At 30.6% G+C, this 21,260-nt stretch overlaps 1 protein-coding gene across 2 annotated transcripts; it reads right to left on the reverse strand.

Moving 5' to 3' along the window:
* Positions 1 to 439: 439 nt before the first annotated feature.
* LOC120340238 (protein tyrosine phosphatase type IVA 1-like) lies at positions 440 to 20,365 on the reverse strand. Of its 2 annotated transcripts, XM_039408539.2 has the most exons (8): positions 20,266 to 20,365; positions 19,697 to 19,800; positions 19,166 to 19,307; positions 17,281 to 17,401; positions 13,538 to 13,630; positions 7,002 to 7,132; positions 4,411 to 4,485; positions 440 to 3,932 (listed from the first exon to the last, which is right to left on the reverse strand). In XM_039408539.2, exons 4-8 carry the CDS (start codon positions 17,383 to 17,385, stop codon positions 3,821 to 3,823), a joined length of 516 nt encoding a protein of 171 aa, XP_039264473.1. In that variant the 5' UTR covers positions 17,386 to 17,401; positions 19,166 to 19,307; positions 19,697 to 19,800; positions 20,266 to 20,365; the 3' UTR covers positions 440 to 3,820. The 2 variants fall into 2 exon arrangements, with proteins under 2 accessions (XP_039264473.1, XP_039264476.1); XM_039408542.2 differs by lacking the exons at positions 19,166 to 19,307; positions 19,697 to 19,800; positions 20,266 to 20,365 and adding an exon at positions 17,778 to 17,922.
* Positions 20,366 to 21,260: the final 895 nt, after the last annotated feature.

Here is a 21,260-nt window from a genome sequence, read left to right on the forward strand (position 1 = left end):
TTCATGATGAATTATTTTGCAGGAACTCAGAAAAGATTGACGAAAAACTTTGGACCTCCAGGAGTATGTGCACCAAGATGGCGCACAACCTGAACATAGTAATTGTACCAGGTTAGGGTTCAGGTTGTGTGCCATCTTGGTGCACAACTTCGGAAGCGCCAAAACTTTTAATCTGCACCATGTAGGATAATGTTTGGTCTAGGATCGCCCGCTAACCGATGACCAACATCAACTTTACAAATGATTTCCATCATAATTTAATTGGTTATTGGAGGTTGGGAGAAAGGGAAGAAATTTTTGCCTCATTTCTATATACCTATATATGTAGTTCTGAGAGGTCTTGCAATCTTGCAGTCTTGTACTCGAATGAAAAATACAGATATCGAAATCTATTCAACTTTACCATCCAAATCATAGATATAAATGAGACAATGTACAATGGAAGTTTTCATCAAAATTTTTATTTCAAGACGCAAAAAATATTCATCAAATAAAACATAGTAAATCATGTGTTCAAAGCAAAATTCATCCATTAATCAATTTGAGTTTGGCTATAATATTCGTGCAAGGTAGCAGGAAGTAAATTCAACAAAACAAATTCTACATGTTCATTTAATACGCTTAATAGAACAGACTCAGAGATGAAAATTTATTGACCGGCAAGGTTTCATTTATGGATAATAAATATATTATCCAATTTACAAGAAATGCTGTTGGGAACAAAACTTCTCATTCATAATAAAATTCATTTAGCCACGTCATATTTTCATTTCACACATATTAAGCCTGAGGAAAACTTTATCAAATTGAGAATTTTGAACAATTGACTTGAGCATCAAATGCATGTATTATTCCTATTTTCGTCTTTTGAAGATAAATTGCCAAATCTAATTATCGAGCCTTGAAGCAGGAGTTCTTAACCTGGGATCCATGAACTCCAGGGGGAATGCGATATTAATTGGGGGTTTTACAGAATAAAATTGTAGGCAGTCAACTGAATTTTATAGCTTATAGGAATTTTGAAGTTTATAACTCTTCATCTGTGATCGGTTGGACATGTATTTCTTGACTTGGATTATATATGTTAATGTGTTAGTAGGTTATTCTTTTACTAATGCCCTCATATTTTATAAATTCATTGATTTATTGATACATTCAAACTTTTCTGCGTACTTCTTAACAATTCATTTAAAGTACATAAAATTATTATTCAACTTTTTATTATCAAATTATTAGGAGTTGATTATTTTATGGGTGCGATAAGGTATGAAGGCTTGTCAAGAAATTTTGAGTGAACAAAAAAGTCTATTTACGATGCGCTAAAGAATGTCAGTAATGCATGTTCATAACTACAATTCCAGGAAATGCATTACATAATATTCTGTAAGAGGTTTTCCTCTGAAGAGTAAATGTTAATTGTAACAATGACAAAAAAAAAAAATAACAACAATGAATTCATTAGAACAAAAGCAAATAGTTGTGAATCAAATATAACATATATACCAGTTAGCATCAGAATTACCAGTCCACAGTATCAGTAAATTAATTTGCTATTATTTACTCTCTCTCAAAGATGTGCACCACTAAGCAAATGAAGACGGAAAATGCACAGCGTACAAAATCAAGGTGATATTGAGTCCAGGCCAATGGTTTTCAATCTCTTTGGTGGAGAGGAACCTAAATAAAACATTCCAGAGAAACACATGTGGAATTGATTATAGGTATATTTGATATCAGAAACTAAAATGCGAACAACAATTTGACTGGAAACACCTCTAGGACTTTCATATGATACTGGTGAAGCACACTTATTTTATGATTATATTATACCTTATAATGTAATGAACTCCCAGATTTAAATAGAAACTTGTGGCTATAACTGTACTGGCAGAACACTAGGTCGCCAGGGAACCATGGTTGAAAAACACTGGTCAAAACATTTCTCATTATAAGACAATCATCAGATGCAAAATGTCAACAACAAAAAAACTCCTGGATATACTGTGATCTTATGTTTTATGTTGCCATTTATTTTATAAATAAAATCAGGGAGTCTGGAATAACAAGCTTTTTAACCTGGTGTATCAGAAATAAAACTTGAGTGATTGAAACACAATTTAACATTCTCAATACTTTTTGGGAAGCATTTTATGCCTGCAAGCTCATACATTTTTTTTATTGGGAAGTGCTTAATTTCTACAATGTAAATTCAAGACACAAGTCCTGAATAATGTCCAATTGAAAACAACACTTTTGCCAATATAAAACCCAAGTATTACTATTTAACATTATCACAAACAGATGCATACCATAAATCAAAGCCACTGGTAACGTAGTTAAAAAAACTCTTAACATTCAAAACAAAGACCATCTGCATTAATATGTCAACAAAAACATTCATTTCTCTAATAATCTGTTCCTAGTATTGAAGTGCAATGAATGTGTGATGTTGAAGTGCGACCAGAAACTAATACAGTGTTGTTAATTTGATTATGACAACCTATCAGATTAGAACGATCAGAACCATGAAAACGCTACCAATACTGAATTTTGATAAGGTTAGCATTTTACCATTTCTATATTATGACTAGACAATATCAAAACTATGACATCATAATAGATATCATGATGACAATATCTTTCTCACAACAAGGAAGTAATTGATAATAAAGGCAATTTACGTATTCAAATTCTTCAATGCAAAACAAAAGTCAGGCCAGCGACAATGCCTGGCAATATTTAAAATAAAGCAATAACACAGGAGTAGAATAATTAAAAAGTAATTCATTACTCATTAGTGAAAAACTGAAGCATTCTACACAATTGATGATTCAAAAACATGAAATAGTGTACATCAAACCTAAGTCTTTCTAATCAACATTTCAATCGAAAACAAACAGGTAAGCTTAGCTGTGTTGAAGCTTCCGTTATTCACAATTAAATAATAACGATAAGGCAACGCATGTAAAATCATAAACTAGTGGACAATGCAGTTTGACAAGAGAGAGGAGATCGTGAAATGGCAAAAAGATTTGAATACTGCGAGTTGGAAGGTACAAGATATGTAAAGCAACAGGGAACACAAAAGAAAGGGACTATTTTAATAATATCGAGAGATAAAAAGTACCAAAGCAGCACAAGAATAATCTGAGCTGTTGAGGTATAGAAAATAAAACCGAAACAATCCCAGAACAAAATACTAGAAAGGTATGTAACAACATTTCAGAAGCCTAAACATACATTGGCAATTCAATTGAAATCAAACCAACTGTTAATAAAATAAGTGAACTTATTCATATAGCCGCAAGTCAGACCTAGCTTTTATCCACCATAAATGAGAATTTTTATATTTTTGCTCTCAGATTTGCACGTCCACAAAAATGATAACGTTCGCCACAAATATGATATAATCAATAAATTCAAAAGCACACACGAAAAAATACGATATAAATAAAGCAGTTCAAAATTTGTTATTGTTGGGCACGCATGGTTTGAATCAGACTAAACATGGAAGTACGAAGTTAAAAGTTGACACAAAATCAAATTTTGAACTGGATCATGTGACAATGGCCAGGCAAACAAAAAGATAGTTGAATAAATGCAAAAAAAATGCAAAGTACACAAAAATCGATCCAAAATTCTGGAAGATACCAAAGTTGATAGTTTTATTACTCCTGAAAATTCATTATCATCGGATCTATCTTGTTCATGTGTGGTGCTGAAATGATCATCCATACCCACTCATAACAAAAGTTAATGCAATGATAAAATGAAAATATATTAGAGTAGATTTTGTTTGTTTGTTTTATTTCAGCAGCTTCTACTGAATGCAACAAGATTGCTTGCCATTGTCTTTTATTTTGAGGCAATACTTTGGCCTGTATTTCTCCAAATACTGGAGTTGCTTTGCATTTATAGCTCCCTTTCGCCTCCTGGAAAAGAAGAGAATGAGTGTAAATATCATTCTTTTAGGAATACACAATAGGGAGAAATTGGGGCTGCTAAAAATCTAAATCTTTTAAGTTCGGCCAAATCCCTTACACTATCAGGCTGTTGTAAATTGCAAAATACATGCACAGGACTGGAAATGTAGTAGTGAAATAAACAGGTATTTTTTGGTTAAGAAAAACTGGGATATGATGAACATAACGTTTCAATTAAAAAAACATTTTCGTACAAAATACATGGTATCAAGAAATGTGTGGTGCAAACTAGAATTTCGCCAACAAGGATATCCAAAATTTAATATTTTTAAATAAATTTTACAATTTTTATATTTAATTTTGCTACAGTAGGTTATGTAACAGATAGAATTCCGAATTAAAAATAAAAATTTGCGGGGAGCAATCTTAGGTAAACAAGTCTGTCATCCATAATCAACGATACTGAAAGAATTTGAAGCAAACTTACTGTCTTATGAAGTCAACTGCATCTTCATATTTCATTCCTCCTTCCATAAGAGCAACGGCAACCAAAACTGGAGCCCTGAGAAGATATCAAATTTATCATTAAGGTTTTTATTACTTTACCAATTCTTATAAAGGAATAGCCCAGTTACATTGTAAATGAGCTGCTTTAAAAAATTGTGAATATAATAAAATAACTGTAAGAAGTCAACACATCTGTAGTTAGTTGAAGCACAAAACTGAGGCACAGATCAGCAGCAGCAACAAGTTATTGATAGAGAAATTCCCTATGACATAAGTCAATATTATTTTATATCGTTCCTGTTTCAGGAAAGTCAATTCTAGTAATAGAATTTTGTGGAACGACAGGAATCAATTTAAGCGAATTATTATGCAAAATGCACTGGGAAGTGCTGAGTGTACCGTACATAAAAATTAAATTGTAAGTAAAAAATTAAATTAAAAAAATAGTTTTTATTGAAATTAACATTCTTCTTTGTCAGCACTTGACATACCATTACAATTTATATAGATGGAAAGGCATAAATTTAAATGAGTTTAGACATAATGCTTATTAATATATGCAGAGGCTTACATTATTCGTTATTAGAAAGATGCCCATACTAAGATATAGTAAACAAATACAGTAGTAAAACTAAACTTTGCTGGATAAACTCGTGTGCTACAAGCTCTTAATTAGGAGTCGACCATCAAATTAATCACCATGAAAGTGTCACACTAATCCTTTAACAAGGTTAACTCGAATTAAGCCACAAACACTTGCTGTAAATTAGCTACTCAAAGTTATTGAATTCCTAATTTTATAGGGTAATAGGAGCTTTTGAATTGACAAGAGGTTTATTTCAATTGAGAGACACGAAAGGGAACTTGGCATTACTACTTTATGAAATTCAAATTTCTATGATATTGATTGGCACATTTTTTCTATTTAAATTGGACAGAGCATTAATAATAAGTAATATTTTGGGATCAAATTTCACAGAAACTATCCAGGATGCTAATATAATGTTCTGAAGAATTTCATATAAATTGGTGAAAATCTTTTTTGGAATATTCAAATTTATGACAAGAAATATTCGTTTAAGCTATACATGAGTTATCTCAGTCTTTATTAATTATAGACAAATAACTCGAAATTTATTAATTTCAAAACATTTCAATAAAGGTTAGAGCCAATACACCCTGATCATTTGTAAACAAGTTGACCTGAAGTAATTAAACTTCTTCGATAATAGTTTGTTATTGCCATACAATCAATGTTATAATTAGAGTTGAACTGGAGAGAGTTCGTGTTCGATATCAAACAAGGACAATACTGTGTTGTGTGAGTTTACGAACTGCTTGAAATGATCAAAAATAAATTTATTGAATTATGTGCCTGGGCCCTGGGGATTTAGAAAACATTTTAATTTGAACTTGAGTAAAATAAATTTGGTTGCTTTGTTTAAAATCCAAATAATAAAAGCATTTAGTGTAGTCTGTAAAAGTGTACTTTGTCCCATTTTCGAATGATACAAATACTCCAGAAATTGAATTCCCCCTTATTCATATCATTTGCAAGGCCTTGCACAATCTGCCATTGAGTAAGAAGATACTTATTTTTGGAAACACTGTAACGTGGTAACATATATTCAAAAAAATCCAAAATTCTGATTCAGTTATTTTCAAAGAATGTTTAGCATTAGTGATTTAGTTGACCCACTTGCCATACAAGACTATTGAAATTGCTGAATTAAATAGATCTTATACAGGCCTATTCTATACACCTGCAAATAAATAAGATTTGATCCAATCACAATGGGATATATCATCAACATAAGATGAAAAATAGAGAATTAAAAGAACTGTCATCCTATTCCTTCAGATAGTAAAAAGTCTTGTGTGGTCTACATATGTCATCAGTAAATTATGATGAATAGGAGGAATTCAGGTCATATTCCAGAAGCTTTGGTTACCACAGATATGCTTCAGTGATAAATTTATATATTATATAACTTGAGAAATATTGCGTTTCAAATAGGTAGCAGACATAATTCATTTGTTAGTTATTAAAGTGTCTTATTATATATAATGAGTGATAATGTATAAATTATAATAATAAATTTAACTGTCTGTGGGACCGATAAACGTGTCAAATAAAAGCTAATATCATGTTCATCTAAAACGAAACTGAAAATCACGACAGTCTATAAAAAAAAAATACGTAAGTTAGTCTACTATATTACTCATTGGGTGAACTGATTTTATGAAAAGACATAATAAAGTTGAAATACTAAATAAAACTGGTTGAAATGACAAATGAAATACTTCATTAAATTCCTCCAAACGAAAAATTTCACTAAGTGATTCAGCTTAATTTTTTTCATGGGGTTATGCTAATTCAGTAATGCTACTATATAAATCTCTATTTACCTAAACCCAAACCCTTGTGGAAATAAATAGGGTAGGCAATGTTGATCCAGAAGGATTCAGGTCCGTTCAAAAATTGTAGTTCCTTACGTAAAAGTGGCCATGGATGTATTAAGGGTTATACAACGTTCAATAAAAATCGTAGAAATAGAAAAATATTCTCACCTTCCCAATCCAGCTACGCAGTGAACTGCAATGCAATTGTTGGGGTTTTGTTTCACATGAATCTTGAGTAAGGCCAACCAGTCTTCAATTATTTTTGTAGGTGGAGGAGCACCATCATCATATGCCCAGTCCTGAAAAAGAAAAAGAGTTTTTTTTTCAAATCGAACTAGAACAGACATATTAACTCATAAACACTCGCTCCATCTTATTAGGCCTTAGAAAATCCTTATGAAAACCTTTTTCCGAAAACCTAAACTTTTTTGGAAATCACTAACAGCAGCTGATCCCCAAACAAGTTGACCCGACCTAAATCGAAGTTTGCATTATTGAATATTTGATAGCTATTAGTAAGGCATATCAATTACCTTCTGCCATATCTATATTCGAATGCATTTTTATATCGAATATATTTTTATTTTTTCATAGTTAGAAATACACAAGAAAACTTATATTTCATAAAAAATGAGATGCAATTTCTTTTTGAAAATGAAATGAAATGAAGAAACAACCCAAAACATGCATTTTTATTTTAATAATCATCATACTATATTCCCTTTATTATTACGGTATATGAGAGTATATTGAAATATGTCAGTAATTAGACTACTTCAGTTTCAAGCCTACTTGAGTACGAACAATATGAATTTAAAAGCAAATAGATAAAGCTTAAGAAAATTGATTTTTAGCTTGTGGAAAATAAAAATGAGCATTTCATTTCTATAAATAAATATATTTTGATTTCGAATAATCTGTGTGAACCCATTACAATAAAAATTACATTCGAAATTATTATTCTCGAATATGAATATCGAATACATCCGAAAATAAAATCAGGTAAAAGAAGCTTATCATAGTGTATGAAGGAATTTATATACAATAAACAATGGAATAACTGTTATCTACAACCTACCAGGCCTATTTACCAGGCATTTTATGTCCACAGATTGCTGTGATATTTTGGAGTAATAATGCTTTTATTTTTTCGCAAGGCAACAGACATTAAAAATCTGATTTTCATAGTTTACAACAATTATGATTTCCCTACAAAAACCCCATTTGCTGAAAATTAAAAAAAAAACTATCAAAAATACCTACTTCCCTGGTCACCACTTATGAAAATTGTTTTATTCCGACAATGTTTTCACTAAATTTGTGCGTATTACCATATCTATTTCTCACAATTTTATTCTCTTCCTACAAGTACTGACAATTTATAAAATTACAGAAGGAAAGTATATTATTAGAAAAGATAGAAATCATTACAATAACATAACTATCCCATTTTTGACTGTTTCAGGAAATGAAGACCATTATTAAAATATGATATAATCAGATTAAGATCGCGAAACCTTCAGACTTCAGATAGGCATTTTTTATCGGGATTATGTAAATTTCCACAATGTAAAATCTGCATATATATAATTATTTTATTGCATAATGGACCAATTTAAAATCAATATTTCGAATAATAATTATGGGATACAAAATTTTTTCGACACTCAAATAGCAGAAATCACCCACCTAAAAATGGTAGCACTCTGTGCCAAATACGACTATGCTACTCAGATAATAAGTATGATTCGAAGATGATATGTGACTGGCGGTGTTACTTTACAGACAACATGACTACCATACTGTGTATACATGACCACACAGATACAAACATGTGATAACAGGAAACAGCTGGTTTCTATGTATAAACTCAAGACAAGATATTCAGGTTACAACCATCAACACTTTCAAGTCAACCGTACATCCCGTGTGAATGACAATTCTAAGATAGCTGTGGGAAATTGTACAAGAATAACTTATATAAAAAATATTTTACTTAGGGTATGTTTATAAGGTTATAACCGTATATATAAAAAGCTTGCATATTGGTTTATTATATGTACAAATATTCATGAAACATAATTCGTATAATGGTAATCAGTTGGTTCGGAAATTTGAAGATTTATATATATTCTGATAAATTAAAATATTCACATAAAAATAACAATTTGAGGTTTCATAATGGCACATATTAAACCAAATTAGTTTACCAAAGCATGACCAAAACTGCATAATTCAATTACTATTCTGAATATTTTTGAATATAAAATATTGAATATACCCTAAAATGAGCCATGCTTAACAATAAACATATTTCAGTTTTCGTAAATATAGGCTCGATTTGTCATACTGTAAGAACATAACTAGAATGAGTATTCAGAAATATTCCTAAAAGCATTAAATAAAGATATTGAGCAAATCTGTAATAAATTTTGAATTGATCTGATATTGGGTTTGCTTTAGACATCTTTCATATTACCAATAACAGAAAAACATTTATCTTCAGCAATGTTATCCTGAAAGTCAAAATATCAATTTTGTTTTACACTAAACTTTTCTCATTTAAAAAGCTAATATGTGTTGTATAATCATATATAGAGTGTCCATGTCTCAAAAAAATTTTAAATTCCAAAAGGAATTATTGATACCATATATTGTTTTTCCCCTAACAGATGTATCAAATGAAGTAAAAATACTTGAACAATTACTGATTAAAAAACAACAGACCTGGTTAAGATATATTGAGAACTGACAAAATTGAAATTGTAAAGGGACTTTATGGAAATCCTGTATTTACCATTTTCTACTAATTCAATTTGTTAATCAATTTTATTTGATCAATCTATACTTTCCTAATAACTACCTTACAAAATGACATGAGGAAATGTTTAACATGTAAGATATTATCAAGGCATGAAATTCTAAATTTATCTCTGATAACATCAACATGATGATGGTGGGTACTATTTCAAAAAAACTGCCAGAATTCTCTACATAATTAGAATTCTTGTTGGTATTACTATCATGTTTGACATTTTCCAAAATTTTACATTTATAAATAATTTGGAAATCCCTTCTCATTACCATGATATAAAGTACTTTGTTACAGCCAATGAAGATATTTCTTTGTCTATTATTGGGAATATGCCAAAAGGATTAACACTAAAGGATGAGCAAAAATTTCCAAATTAAATAAGTACTGAAATGGGTAGAATTTTCGGTATTCCCGTGGTGTGTGTACTAGGTTAGGGTTAGGCCATTATTTTATTCTGATTTTCCTCACTTTAGTTCTATTACGAGATCGGGGACTGTCTGTGTAAGCCAAGCGAATATAACCTCTGCTCATAGGTTTCAGTCCCTTTACACAACTTGATGTAAAGTAGGCGAACAAAATTAGTAACCTCCATATTGGTACACACACTTCTGGAGCGCTTTTCCACAAAAATTATTCTGTGTTAACATCTGCTGTTCAAATTGAACTCCTATACTATTTGTTTGAAGAATGTGATGTACGCTAAATACATGGCATGTGTTATATCACTCGGACAAAATTCTAGTGACAATTATTCTTGTGGAATAAAATATTCATGTTCAAGACAGCAAGGCAAACAAGCTTTGGAAATCTCCAGACTTGTAATATTTTGAACAGGTGAATTTTGGAGCCAACAGCATCCTAAATGTTCTAATTTAAAATATTTTACCAAATTGAAGTCCGGCCTTTCTATTTCTATTACCTATGTAGTTGTATTCGAAAAAATCAGCATGCAAACAATTCTAAAATCAATTCTGATTATAAAATTTAATTAGTATGAATCAAGCACTCCCATTTCTAGCCAAGCATAAAATGATTTGAATACATATAGACACAAAATGATGATACAATACTCTGTATCCTCATATATATTATATTGTGATGTTTATACCCAGCCTACATTCGAATGTAATCTGAATAGAACTCAATAAATAGAAATACAGGATCAATATGACTCAGACAATCAAAATAAGAGAATTAAACCGAATCAAAACCAGATTTCTTCCAATTGTACAGAGAAGCATTATGCGCATAAATCTAAAACATTAAAACTCGATAAAAAAATTTGGAAAACAATTTTTAAACCCATCATTAATTCGATATTATGCAAAGTTGACACAGTGCACGGATCAATGATTCTGTGACTTGATTTAGGAAACAATAAATGAAATTATGATGTCACAGTCTGGAAAAGGGAAGACAAATCAATGCGTCTGGGCAAAGATCATGAGAGCAGAGAAGATAGATGATGAAAATTTGATATATTTATCGCATTGTTAATAAAGAGAAAACGACATCAAATTGATGAGCAAACAAATAATAACAGAAAATATATTTAAGGAAACATTTATTAAAATTCATATCATTCATAACACAGGGTCATAATGAATTTCTGAGTGCAATATCGCTTTCTAGAAATTTATTAAACAAACAGTGCTGTAATGACCTTTAGCAAATGAGGGAAATGCTGCACAAGTCTCCTATGGGATTAAGTGACATTTAGCAATGGAATAAACGTCAGACTGTTGTTCCGTAGTGTGAGATATTATCAAATGAGCTAATGGGTGCATATTGCTAGGTGTTCCATGGGTTGGGACGTCAAAACGATCCAATCAAAAGAGATCTTCATTCGTACAAGAGAAATGATTCAAGAATCATTATTTAACTAATGACAATTGATTTATTGTTATTATGTGATAGGCTGAGAAGGCAAATACCGAACCAAAATGATTCTCTTTTGCTTGTTCACGGCCTTGTTAACGGCAAACTGAAAATTGAGCATTGTATGAAAAATCAATGGATACAGTTTTCTTTGAATAGGAATAATCTAGTTTGTGCATTTCTGTGTAATTTTAAGAAGAAAACCGTTCACAAATTTCAATTTCAAACCTTACACTCCATTATTAACTGCCGATTGCCACCAGATATGCGAGCAATAAAGATGCTTACAAAATCCCAGGTTTGTTCAAACCAATTACCAGGAGAAAATAAACAAGTTAACAATAAGGGAGTTTAAGTGGTACATACAGCAATACTCTTACTATTTATAGTTATAGAATCTAATTGTGCAAAATGAAAAAATTTGCATGTATGTTTCCACAAAACATTTCAGGAAATGTCATACAAAATGTCACAATTCCCAGTGCAGTTAAAGTGCACAAAATACCCAAATTCTAAAACATGAGAATTAACATAAACTCCCTTTTTTATTTATGAATTTCAATGATAAGATGAAAAATACATGGAAGTTTATTCAACCTTCCTAATAACAACCCCAGGACAACATACTTAAGTGTGTCTTCTTATTTGACATAACTCGTACGAATTTATGACAATTTGGAATCAATAAATAACTAATAATACATTGTGAAAAATTTTTGTGAATATGAGGTTGAACATATTACGTGACGTGACGTTTTAGATTGGGTATGTTATTATAAGATGGAACTTTTTGTAATACAGAAAAACCAAAATAAAACAATGTTTTCAATTGTTTTCTATCATACAGAATTTTTGTTCAAAAATTCAAATCGAGCAGCCTTTTTGTATTACTGTGAGATCCCAGATGTTAATTGGTCCAAGCAACAATTTCCCAAGCAAGAATAATTAAGTTATCCCCAAATAGTCAATTCACTACATTGAATATAACCAATTTCAAATGTATTTGAATATCCAATTGATTTCGGACATTGATTTCTTATATAATAGCTTATTAAATACTGTGCACTGACGTAATTCTTTACGCCTACTACAGTACTACATCCATTTACCTGACATAAATTTGAAAAAGTACAATTCTCATTTTGAACCTGTTGTTACCGGTAGTTATTTACATTGCATGTGAAAAGGAGCAAATTTAGCGCGAGATAAATGTATAGTAGACTTAGAAAAATAATTTTGAATAAAGTTTGAATAAATTCAGATGCTCACCAGTATATATTATAATATATGATTCACACCAAACCAATTATACAAGAATATAAAATAATTATCAAATAGATGAGCGGTAAAACAGACACACAGCACTAATTTAATAGCCAGGAAAAGTAGTTCTCTTTTAGTCGACCATTCTTAATGAAGTAAACATTTGAATTCCAGGTAATTTATAGGCCTTCTGGTTCGTAGAATTTACATAAAACAAATATTATTAACACACAATTTGAATTACAATAAGTTATGACTCAACAAATTGGTATTATCACCAATATGTAATGTTTACAATCATGTGATTCATAATAATAATAAGTATGACTAAGAGAATATCATTGGGTTACCCACTGAAGGGTAAAAAGGTGACGGCTCATGACTGGTTTCTGCCTTCTGGCTCAGTTACTAACACATGAATTTTATTGAAAGAGTCATCATTTGCTTAAAATTGATAAATAAACATTGTTTACAAGCTATAAGATATATCATAAAGGATGACCCCCAAAAAATAGAACTCATAAATTTCTTAATTACTTCCAGAAAAATTAAGGAATTTATTTAACAAATGAACTTCTATTTATGTATGATTGTATCCATTAGGTATCTAAGATGCTTTGCACAAATGTTCTCTCTAAAATATGTTCCAAATGACCTGGGTTATGTTTTTTGAAGGATCACTCTGAATTTAAGTAAAATTTACAATCCTTTTTATTTGATTGACTGTTAATGTGGAAGGTTAACTCACCATAACCTGAATTCCCTTGCTTGTTAAATTTTCTTTATCATAAGTTGATTCACAAACCCTGACTACAGTGTCGGCTTCGTACCTTTTCAGCATCTGAAATTGGAAAAAATATTCTGTTTAGAGATGATAAATTACAGAAACTTAGAAGATTATTTTTGAGTGATGCTTATTTGTGCATTTTTCCCTAAACAAGGATCTGTACCAGCATATACCAGAGTATTGAAACACTCTCTCAAAATTTTATTCTGCCATGTTTTATCTGAGAATTAATGAAATATCAAAGTGTGGTGCAAGACTTTCATTTCAAATATTTCAATATTTACATTTCAATGTGTTTTTTGAATGAAATATACTTTCGCTTTCTGTTAGAATATGCAGCTCATTGTCAGCTAATTATTTTCGAGGTTGGGCGCGAGACTTGACAAATTCTAAAAAGGGGATGTGGCTTAAAAAATTTGAGAACTGTTCCTGATGCAGTATTTTTGCAGTGGACACCATAATGACCCAATAATAAAAGGCCAGATTGAAATGGAGAAGTACTGAGGCACATGCTCCAGGCCAACCAGGGAAATATATAATGTTAGAAGCAAAAATTCCTGAAATTATCTGTAATATATAGAAGACAGCCAGAAGCTGAACTTTTTAAATTTAAAATATCTTTGGGCCCATATTATAACAAATATTACCAGACTAAATAGCAATAACTATAATTACTGAGAAATGATATAATTTTTACCATTTCTCTTCAAATATTTTCACAATTTTGGATGGTTATATTTAAAATATAAAACAAAGAAATCGGTTTGAACCGAAACTTGAGTGACATTTTACAATATTATAAGTCGGGCTAAACATGATACGATAGTTAATTGCAGCATGACAATACTGTCATGGTATGACAGAAAAGAGCAGTAATTGTATGCAGCAAACGACGTGGGCAGGGATATGCATGCGTCAGAAAAGGTATTATGCATAAGCATAACATTTAATGATATGCCAGTTTTAGAATGGCTCTGAATATCCAAACAATGCACATAACTGAAAGTCCATAATCAGCAAAAAAATAGTTATATTAAAATATTTGAAAATTCTAGATAAAGTGCTTAATAACTAATTTCGATATCTATTCAAATGTATATTTTGAATGCAAAATCATTCTGTATGCTAAATTATAGCCTTGATGACATTTGATTACACACTAAAAATGACAAATTTAACGTAATTATAGTTTTTTCGGTGCAATTTAGTTACAAAAAACATTCTAGTTTGGTCAATTAGATTTGACTTTAAATTTTGTTAATTAGAAAAAATTCTCAGAGCCTTAGGGGATCCCTAAATTAAACAACAGTGTACAAATTAATGAGCGAAGCATTTGTTGTCAAGTTTAGTATATTATATTATGCCTTAACCAAAATATACATGTAAAATATATTATCGAGTATCACAGAATCAACTCAACACAATTTTTGATGATCACGCCACACTACATAGAAATTTTCCAATATTTGAGAAGCTCATCAAAAAACCGCATTCATATTTATAAACCGAATATTTTAAATTCTTGAAATACCGACATTTCATTGTGAGCGTTGAGACGTCACATAAAGAAGGATCGTCTGGCGGGCACTTCAAATATTATACAACAAACCAGCTTGGTGTGACCGCCCATAAAACTTCTATTGTGTTATAAAGGTTGAACTAAGTCTAGGATTGCTCAAGTAGCGTGCTATTGAGTTCACACGAAGTCTACGCAGTGTTTCGGTATATAAATATGAAACAACAAGGAAAGAATAAAAAAGAATCATTGAAACAGCATCACAAATAGCTAATTCAATATCAAGCACGGCATAATGCTTAAAATAGTTCACATTTATTAACCATTTTGAAGATAACATTAATCTGAACTTATTATGTATATTATGCCAACATTATGTAAACTGAATATTCTGTGATCTCTATTTATAATCAACATATGAATGGCATTTAGTTATTTCTGAATCAATTCAAAATATGTAGTTACAATATTAACATTTTTCAAAACAAAAGTGCTAACAACATTAACGCAAATGACGGTAATAACAAATAAAATTGTTTGCCTTTTATTTGATTACATGAATCAATGCTGTTTTGACAGACGAATCTATTACTTAGATCACACCTATAATTAGACTACATATTACTCATCATATTCAAATATCGAGCCCCTATGTAGTTATTGTACTGTTGTAAAAAGCTAATAAAAATCATAATATGTATTGATTTCCTTGTGTGGTGCAATACAACCTTTGAAAGCAAAGGATATGAATTACATTAATGTAAGTAGAGACGTCAATACATGTGACGTAATGCTTCATTATTGATTCTGAATTATTTAAGGTTCTTTCATGCTTCGCGTGGATAAATCTTGGCCTAAGCTAAAGTTCTTAATTATGGTCCAGTACATTTGGAAATCTATGATGCTTCAGTATTCTCATGTTTTAACCTTTGAAAAATACAATTGTTCAACTTATCAGCAGGTGATATAATATTCTGATATTTGAACATTTCTTTTTTAAAAGTAATATGATTGTTATATCAATTCATGATATAAATTTGAAACAGATTGCTTTATCGGAAATATATACTCGCTTTCTTATTAATATTTAAAATGTATATAAAGATGTTCTTCTGAAATAGCTAGTAGAAGTAAATGCTAGCCTATAGCATCTTATTTATGGTATTCAAGTTCCGTCACATAGAACAAAAATATTTGCTTTGCATAGATAGATATACTGCAGTCTACAAATATTATGAAATTGTGAAAGACTGTCAATAAATATATTATCTAATTTATCTCCAAATTGAACTACCGTAATTTCCAATAATAAAATTATATTATTTAAAAGAGATTCAAGAATATGAATTGTTCATGTAGTAGCAATAAGGAATGTATAACACAAACACACATTTCCTAAGTATGAACCTCATTCTAGGTGGAAAAACAAACAGTATCAGGAACACTTAAAATCCACTCACGTCAATGACTCAAACAACATTCAAAAACAGAAATAGTTAAAAGCTAGTTGAGACCGGTTACTAAGCTACCATAACAAGGTGGTTTCATGATATAAATATTCATGCAGTAATTGAATTAGTTAGTAAACAGCCCATAGTAGAAGCTTGAAAACAAAAATAACAACCAAAATAAGGTTTATCAGGCTTAGTACCAATACAAGACATGATTAACTTCTTTCTAAATAACCAAAGCTCGAATTTAATAGGCTGATATAGGAATTTTATCATGTTATTTGTTGTCTGTGAAAATCAAAGTCTACAAGAAAAAAAATAGCTACAAAGAACAAAGATTAGAAACACAATAGGAAAACTATTGCTTCAGTGTCACTTATGGTGAATAATCTGCTAAGCATTACAAAATTCTGATGCAACATGGTTGAAAATCGCACTTCCTGGCTTTGTGAATTTATACTTTGAAATGAGCCCCAAATTCAGGAATTGTTCCTGAAAGTGATCCATTATTGTATATGTACAACAAACAGCCTTCAGGGAAAGCCGTAAAACTAAATTAGGTAAAATAACTTTTATTTGCTTCATGTAATTTATGGCGTATAAAGCCATAAAAAAAGCTTGAAAACCTGGTTACATCAAGTCATCAAATAGGGTTCATTTCTGCCATGCAACTATATACAACAATTTTGGGGGAATTATCTTCCTAGAAAAATCGTATTATAGAAAATAGAATTTACTTCGATAAATTTTTCCATGGTGGCATTGGTTGGGTTGTGAGTGATCAGAAACCTCATGTTCTTGTATTGAACTTCTACTGGTGCTGGTCTGTTCATTCTTGCCATTCTTTGTCACAGCTTTCTAGAAACAACAGTTCCTTTTAGTTATTAAAAAATTATCAATCCAAAAATATGGTTACTTTAAGTAGGTGATATTGAATAATGAATCAATAATACAAAGCTATTTTTACTATAATTACAAAAATTATAAAATCAATCTCTATGAATATATAATGATGTGTAAAATATTTGTTCAAGTTTGATTCAAATATATATTGCTCATTAAAACACTATTTTTAGACTGTATTTAGATTAACAAATTATCCGATTTCAATTCTCCCAGATTGAGATAATATGGCTCTATGAATATTCAAATAGTTTCTTATACAAAGGCAATTTCGAACAGTTGCAAAAAAGCCTTGAGGCAATTTCCTGTCACAACCAAATTATTAAATCACCTGAGTTCAATAAATCTCTTCAATGTTAGTCAGAGAGCTGACAGCAACACAGTTAAAATAGGTTTTACTACATGATATAATATTAGCACATGCACTAACACAAAACCTATAGGCTTTCTAAAACAATCTATTAGAAGAAACAGTAAAATTTTTACACACTGTCTGCTTCCGATGCTAAATTTTTTGTTTGATTATCAAAATCCTACTTGTCAGTAGATTCGATACAACTCACAATGCAGTGGGAAACAACCTGGCCAAATGGTAGAGGGATCTAAGACCTTTTGAACATATTTTGCTTTTGAGCATGGAAAATTGTACCGTAGTTATGAAATTATGCTGATAATCAATGATTACAAATGATGGTGGAGTTTTAATAATGGGTTGCATAATGATTTCATAATATTACTCCAATAAAATATCAATCTGAATATTCTAAAAATATTCAGTCTTCCTAACTATAACAAATTTATTCCATTTAATAAGGTTATATATATTTTTTTAAATTCGTGGAATTAAACCTCCTTAATAGTGGTTAGGTGTCATTTATATTTAGTAATATAGCAAGCTTAAATAAAAAGCTGTTTGACAAATTTTCTCCTTTTCTAGTGACCACCCTGTATATTGCCCAGCTTATGATCTGACTTATTAATCCCAAAATCAATTCAAACATAGACACTTTCAAGCAATTACCAAATACATTTTCTTGGCCATACCTCTAATATACAAGGAAGACTGAACGTTATCTAACTATTGCTCATCAACTAATAAAATGAAGCAACTAAAATATAACCCTAGCACAAGAGTGTCAACTATCATCACATTTCAAATGAAGTGAGAGGTGTAAAACTGTATGTTTGTTATTGGTAACACTGTCATACAGATGTCAACAGAGACATATATAAAGACCTGAATCTTGAAATTTCAATATTTTCTTGAGTTGAAGATATATCAATAACAATAACTGCCATAATAAATAGCAAGAAGATTGATAAAAATTATGGACAATTTCAAATTTAAGAGGCTCAAATTATGGTCAATTTGTACAATTCACATATTCTAATTTTGTTTGTCATATCCATCAATGTATGAGCATATATATGTATATATATTTTTTTTTTGCTGCTTTGTATTCTTTATTTTGAAATACAAACTTTAAACAAAGAGATTTGTGTTAGTGTGCAAGGTTCCTGAATCACTTGAATTATATGCATACAGTGTAGGCAGTTAGTCTTATCTGACCCCAACTAATATTTCTATCATAATATTCATTTTTATTCAAGCAAAATCACTTCCATTCACGACATTAACAATTTTGATTCAACTGTAATTATAATCTAGTTTTATAGCACAATGTATGAGATACAAACTTGAAAAGTATCGTAACTTACATTCAAAAACTCTTGGCAAATGTTGACAGAGGCTACTAGGGTTTTAATAATGAAGTCGAGGTAGTTGTATGTCGCCTTCAACGTCGCAGTGATGACCCCTCAATGACTTCGTTTAAACAAAAACTTCACCCCATTCGATTACCTAAAAGAATTGAATTCATGACATTTCAATGCCTATGAAGACTTGAAAAGATATAAAAAAAAATCGAATTGTGAAATAAATAAAGCAAGGTCAAGAGTCAGTAAAATAATAGGAAACTTTCAAGACTTTATCAGACAAAGATAGTACAAACTATGTTCGGAATATTTCGAAACTTCAAGAAGCATTTACATTTGCCTTTAACCTTGTAAATTGATAAAGTGCTGCGTGACAATAAAACATTGTAAAAAGATTTGCTCCATTGCTTGTTCAGTTTGAAAATAACCAATATAATGTCATGAAACTGATGATTTGATAAATAATCATTTCCTAACATCCGGTTTTTTAGGGAAAATTACACAAAAGTGGGAAATTGTGGTAAAGGTAATTACCTGAATAAAAAATGAATTATCTTTCGTTTCTAAATTTTGCTGATAGCAATCTCTTCCGTTATTATTTCTGGTATTTCCAAATACCAGAAACTGTGTAGATTCACCTGAATAATAAATAAATTAAACCAGATTTGACATAGCTTGCTCATAACTCAAAAAAATGTGATAATTTGCGAAATATATTTGAATGAATGTGCATCTATATTACAATGTTCTCCAATTGAATTTCAGCTACTCATTTAGAGATTTGAATGGGAATATACTTGACAAAGTAAAAATGGAAATATGATTGAAAATATACCAAACTCATTCAGAGATGGAACTCTAGTTATATCAAGTATCTAAAAATTTGAATTTTACACTTGTTAACGATAAAAACTAAGACTGAAGAGATATAGAGATTAATTATACATCTACCCAGTACAGTGGAAACTAATATTAAACATAATTTTTACATTGGTAAATATTAATTAAATTGAATTTAAAATACAGCTACCAGATAAATTTAGCAATATACAAGTAAAGATAATTCCAATTCACAATTACTTTGCAATTCAAAAACATTTTACCTTGTATGTTGTGCGTGGCAAAGGGCACAGTGGCTTTCTGAAAATGATTCCAGAGACAACATTGACAGTCAATCAATTACAGGTTTTAATATGGCTGGTTGAAAAGTAATGAAGAATATTCATTGAAATTATGATCTCATGTCAAAAAGCTCAGGAAGTTTTCATGTATAATTCTAGCACACAATTTCATGTGTATTATTCCAAGTCATTTTTATGCACTAGTTCCAACTTTATTTCATCTCTCGCCAATAGAGTATATTTCGATATTAGCAAATTTTCAACAATTTCAAAAATATCAAACTTCAATTTGAAACTTTGATATCGATTCAAACTATTACATGTACATTTTAAATCAAAAGTTTTGCCACTCCAGCACTCAAAGCTTTTTAAAGTGAACATTTAAAATCACTATTTCCTGTCTTTAGAGACTAGCTAAATTGGTACCGTACCTATTTCAATATTTCAAATATTCTGAGCAAGAGGCATGCCCTCTGCTATGCTCTGAACATATACGGTACCGTACCATTTTTGCATTTAGTTTTCATTACATATTGATCCCACAACTCTCCGACTTGTATGTTACTATAGTCAGATGGTGCTTAATAAGTTGGATACAAGTGCACACATCTGATACCGAAGTCTATTGGCGTTATTCTAAATTGAAAATGTATTTCTGTGAAACGAGCCTCATTCTACAGTTCTAGCTTCGCATAACTACCGGTACGCAATATCAGAATATCAACCCGCGCAAGCTACTACCTTGTCTTTCAATTCAAGGCCTGTCCCTGGTCATCGTAACAATCAGACAATACTGCAATAGGTGGATAGCGCAACTGCCACTACCCGCACCGGTACCGTACGCAGAAATACATACAGACACAAGCGTATAAAAGTATAAGTAGATCAGCATCTGTTAGCGTCATAACTTCGTCACGATTGTTTTCGAGTTTCAACAAAGAAAAAGGTGAAAAATTCCCTTCGTAAACACACAATTT

The sequence above is a fragment of the Styela clava genome, chromosome 9, assembly GCF_964204865.1.
Source record: "Styela clava chromosome 9, kaStyClav1.hap1.2, whole genome shotgun sequence".
NCBI lineage: Eukaryota > Metazoa > Chordata > Ascidiacea > Stolidobranchia > Styelidae > Styela > Styela clava.

What these genes read in the sequence shown, in the direction of transcription:
- LOC120340238 (XM_039408539.2), bottom strand. Translation starts at nt 17,385, where the DNA reads ATGGCAAGAATGAACAGACCAGCACCAGTAGAAGTTCAATACAAGAAC. An exon ending in GCAAGGGAATTCAGGTTATG is followed by an intron (nt 7,133 to 13,537) that starts GTGAGTTAACCT and finishes TTTCTTTTTCAG; the next exon opens with GACTGGGCATATGATGATGG. An exon ending in TGCGTAGCTGGATTGGGAAG is followed by an intron (nt 4,486 to 7,001) that starts GTGAGAATATTT and finishes ATATCTTCTCAG; the next exon opens with GGCTCCAGTTTTGGTTGCCG.